The following is a 4320-nucleotide window of genomic DNA, read 5'->3' on the forward strand; positions in this document are numbered from 1 at the left end:
TAGGTCCCTTCATATTTCATCATTGCTCTTTCTGATTCTTTTTTGTGCTTATCTCAAAAGTTGTGCTTTGTACTGCCTCTTATACCTTCATGTGTCTCTTTATCAACCCTCTTTCAAGACAGTAAAAAGAATAAAATTATTTGACTGCTCACAGATTAGCAAATTTCTTGCTCTGAACAGCATCCTCTTTCATCAGCCATTGTCACCCTCCCCAAGATTAATAAGAGAAAGACATTTGTAAGGCAGAATCTGTTGAAAGCAAAGATGAGCTCGGTACAAAGGGTACTAATTGTAACTTTTTTTTTCTTTTCAGATCTGCATGGATCCCAAGAGCTGTGGATACTTAAGAATCTTTTCCTATAGTGTCCTCACCTTGATTACTCAAAGAAAAGCATATCTAGAAACAAATTCAGCCAGCATTCAGTGTCTGCACAAGGTAAGTTAGAGGATGATTTCCTGGCTCCTTCTGACCATGATGGACCAGAGTGAAAAGAACTTTTTTCTTCAACAGGTGAAGGGGAGAAAACAGCAAAAGGAGGTGGAGGAAAAGACAGATCAGGGGTTGCTGTATGTGTAGATGGGTCTGGTGAAGCGTGGAAGGACATTAGTGTCACCTGCTTTGGAGGAGTGGGGAAGGGACCAGCATTTAGCACCAGCAGCAAAACATTAACACTACTGCATAATTACAGAGTACCCAGGGTATATTCAGCCCTGGTGTGTTCTTCTACTAAATTCCACTTTAATTATATGAGCATCTGTGGACACCAAAGAAGCTGTAGTTTAAGTACCTGCAGCTGCTGCAGTAAGTAACAGCAGGAACGTATGGATTCACGTATACATAGATACACACACCCCCACACTGGTAGCTGATTGGCAGGAGCACTGGTTGAGAAAGTTGAATTAAAAGCAGTAAAGGTTTTCCTGTTTTCCAAAACTGGCAGCCCCTTCCTTAAAGTTCCCATCTCTTCAATGTCTCTTAGCCCACTGCTTTATCATCCAGCTCCTCTCCTACATTTCACTTGTCCCTCCTGGGGAACCAGGGCTTCTCCTTCCTCTTGTGTGCGTGCAGTTGAAGACAAAGAGCATTCACTCTGTCCTGCTGCTCTTTTCCCACTACTTCCTCACCTCTGAGGCATACAGCAGCTCCGCACTAAATAATGTGTCCACTGTCAAACATAAGAGTGATGGTTTCTTAACACGCACTCATCAGTGCTTTGAAAAAAAATGCTTTAAGAAAAAGGGCAGAATCCAGGCCACACAGAATTGAAGAATGAACAGCAACTTTCACAATCTGGGGCATTTATTTCATTTTCAGCTCATGAGAGAAGTGACAAAATTGAAGAGGAAGAGAATACAGATGTTTTAAGATGTTGCTCTGTTCACTACTCGAAGTAAAAGCGGGGTAGGAGGATGTGACCCCAGTTGTTAATGGGATTTTTGCCACTGGAAAAAAAAAAGGGCAGGATGCATTTAGAGTGCTGCTTCATTAACCACCATTAGTCATCCATTTCCCAACTGAATGGGTGAACACTTGATGGCTTCGGGCTCTTCTGGAGTTCTTTTTTCGTTTGGGTTTTTTTTGGGGGAGGGGTGTTGGGGTGTTTTTGTTAGTTTGTTTGTTTTTTACAACATCTCTAAAAGCACAGAGCTCTCCCTGTGTACAGCAGGCAGGGTTGTGTTCATCATAAAAGTTCATATTGAAGAAATACCCATGACAAGAGCACTTGGGATGTCAACCAGATCAGGAACAAAATCCACACCTCACTCAAAATTTGGTCATGGCACTGAGCACCAAGTGTTCAGAATCCCATGCTACCCAAAGGCATAACAGCCTCTGCCCACTTCTTTACACTTTTATATAAAAAAGGATAGATTTTTATATCCTTCCTGAAATATTTTAGTATAAATCTTTTAAACCCAATACTACGTCCCTGTCCTTATTCTCTCCCTGCACTTGAAGCTTGTTGGGACCTAAAGGAACTTGAGAGCACCTGTAAGGAGCAGCCTAGGTTTGTTCATCTCCTCAACGTGGCCCAAAGCACACTACTTCCAGTGCTGATAGCTTCAGAACAAGCTGGGTAGTATCCAGCTCCACCACCATGTATCTAGCACTGGCTGCCAGTGGTATTTCTTGGCAGTGTCTGAAGGTATTGGGAGATACCTAAGAGGCAGGTCATTACAAACTAGCAGTGCCCTGCATCCAGCAGCTCAGGCAGGTACAGTGTGGTTGGAGGAAAATGCTCCATTTCAGCTTACTCTAGCAAGTATCACAGAAGTTGTCCAGCTTTGACTCTTCCTGACTCCACGCTGCAACATGGGGGAAAGAAGACAGGCACATACATTTCTTAGCTGGTAAATTTTTAGAAGCTGGCATTGTGTATATGTGGTAGGATGTGGTGCCATTGGCCATAGAGCTGCTGAAGTCTTTTGCCATGCAGACAGCAAGTAGTGACATGCACTATGTGGCACAGTGTATTTGTAGGTGTTGCCAGAGCTGAAAAGGCAGCAGAGAAGCCTGGAGTGAAAGTGGAAGGGTCACTAAGTTGAGAAGGGTAAAGCACTGCAACATTTTCACCTCATTTTGAAAGGATCCAATTTTAATGCCCACAATCATGACACAAAATGTTAGACAGCAATGCACAGAAGTCTTTTGGGAGTTCTCCACTTCGGAAGCCAGATGCAAAGCTGGGAGTGGGCCTTTATGATATAGGGACAGCGACCTGGATTCAGGATGTTGAACCAGAATTTTGTAAGTAGTAAGAGCCTGGAGGATTGAGCAGAACTTGGAAGCAATTCAAGGACATGCAAATACAGCCTTCCACTCCCATCAAATCTACAGGCTGAAGAAGATGATTCTTGGTCATGGTTAAAAACCAAACAAAATAAGCTGCATCATGTCTGCCAGTTCTTGCAGGGAACCATGGGGAATTCATGTTCATCTGCCTTTAAAGAGCTCCTGTCACACTCATCACCATGGCAGACATCCACGGTATCATCAGGTGGGTCACAGCAGGAGGATGTTTAATTGTTACATAAAGTCGTAAAATGCTCAGTAATTGGAAAAGGAAAGAGAAAGCTACATGTCTTTCCATGGGACTTTGGAGCCAGGCTTTAGTAGTCCAGCACAGGAATAGCTGGGAGTATAGACCCAAGGAAGGCATTTCTATGGAGGAGCAGTCTTGGCTATGAAATGAAGGAACGACCTTCATGTAGGATCATTTGTATCTCCTTTCATCTCCTCCACTATGGTGTTGTCTGGGTCTACACATCTAGTAATTAAGTAATATTTGATCCTATGTGAAAATGGGGAGAAGATGGTAGAGAGGCTGGGGAGAGGACAGCTTTCCAATGAACAATCAAAAGCATTGACTGGGAATTAGTTTGTGCGAGTCAGAAAGACAATCAGTGCAGATGCTATAAAATACACAGACACAGTTAGGTGGATGATCTGAGATTCCCCTCTCTTTTGTGATGCCAGCAGCAGTGAAATTGCGGGTTGCAGATAGCTCTTCTATGCAGTGTTTCCATTGCCAAAATGCCTGTAGTGGAAGAGACTCCTGGAGTCCAATTTCCCGGAGTATTTGATAGCTTCAGCAAAAAGCTTTGTCACCTGTTAATATAAAGCAGAGGAGGACTGAGCATTGCAAAGTCTTCTGCAGAAGACTCATAGAGCAGGCTCCACACTTCTATACTGTCACCTTGAAACCACCCTATGCAGGACCAGTCCTTGAGTACATCCAAATTGATACCGACTGCAAGGTGACTGTGCATGGGTGTTGGCTCCAGCCTCCTGGAGCCTGCCTGTCCAGCTGGAGAGATGTAGAAGTGCCAGGCTTCTGTGGCAAGGCAGCTCTGTCCCATGAGAGCTGTTGTTTCACCCTACAGCCTAAGCCTTTAAAAGAACACAGGTTTGTTTTCCTCTCTCAAACTCAAGAGCTTAGAACTCTGCAATCAAAATGGTCCAATGAAACGCATCAAGCAGGTGTGGTGATAAATTTTGTATGGGAACCCCCGTTCTGGTTGTCAGTGTGTTTCACTAGGAGGCAGAGGATGGGTCTTCAATTCCCCATTACTACTAATCATGTTTGGCCTTATCCCATCTAGGAACTTCCAGCTTGGCACTCTCTCTGCTCTCCACTCGCTCCAATCACAGTAGAAGATTTTGCACAGCTGGACACCGGTTCAAGTCACTGGGTTCCATGTCAGTGCCCACTGAAATCAAAAGGGATTTGGCTGCTGCACTTAATGAGAGCCAGATGAGGCCCCTTTGTGACAGTTGAAGCCACTTGCAAAGGAAGTCAAGGTACTGCTGGCAGCAGG

At 44.2% G+C, this 4320-nt stretch overlaps 1 protein-coding gene across 1 annotated transcript in view; it reads right to left on the reverse strand.

Moving 5' to 3' along the window:
• Positions 1-3511: 3511 nt before the first annotated feature.
• The window catches only part of LOC104538138 (carbamoyl-phosphate synthase [ammonia], mitochondrial-like), a gene marked incomplete at its 5' end in the record, with an annotated part of 24435 nt that continues 23626 nt past the window's right edge, over positions 3512-4320 (reverse strand). The window contains one exon of the mRNA XM_010181269.1: positions 3512-3610. Coding sequence (XP_010179571.1) covers positions 3512-3610 — 99 coding nt within the window. The remainder of the gene's footprint in view (positions 3611-4320) is intronic.

Source organism: Mesitornis unicolor, unplaced genomic scaffold (assembly GCF_000695765.1).
Source record: "Mesitornis unicolor isolate BGI_N332 unplaced genomic scaffold, ASM69576v1 scaffold6250, whole genome shotgun sequence".
Classification (NCBI taxonomy): domain Eukaryota; kingdom Metazoa; phylum Chordata; class Aves; order Mesitornithiformes; family Mesitornithidae; genus Mesitornis; species Mesitornis unicolor.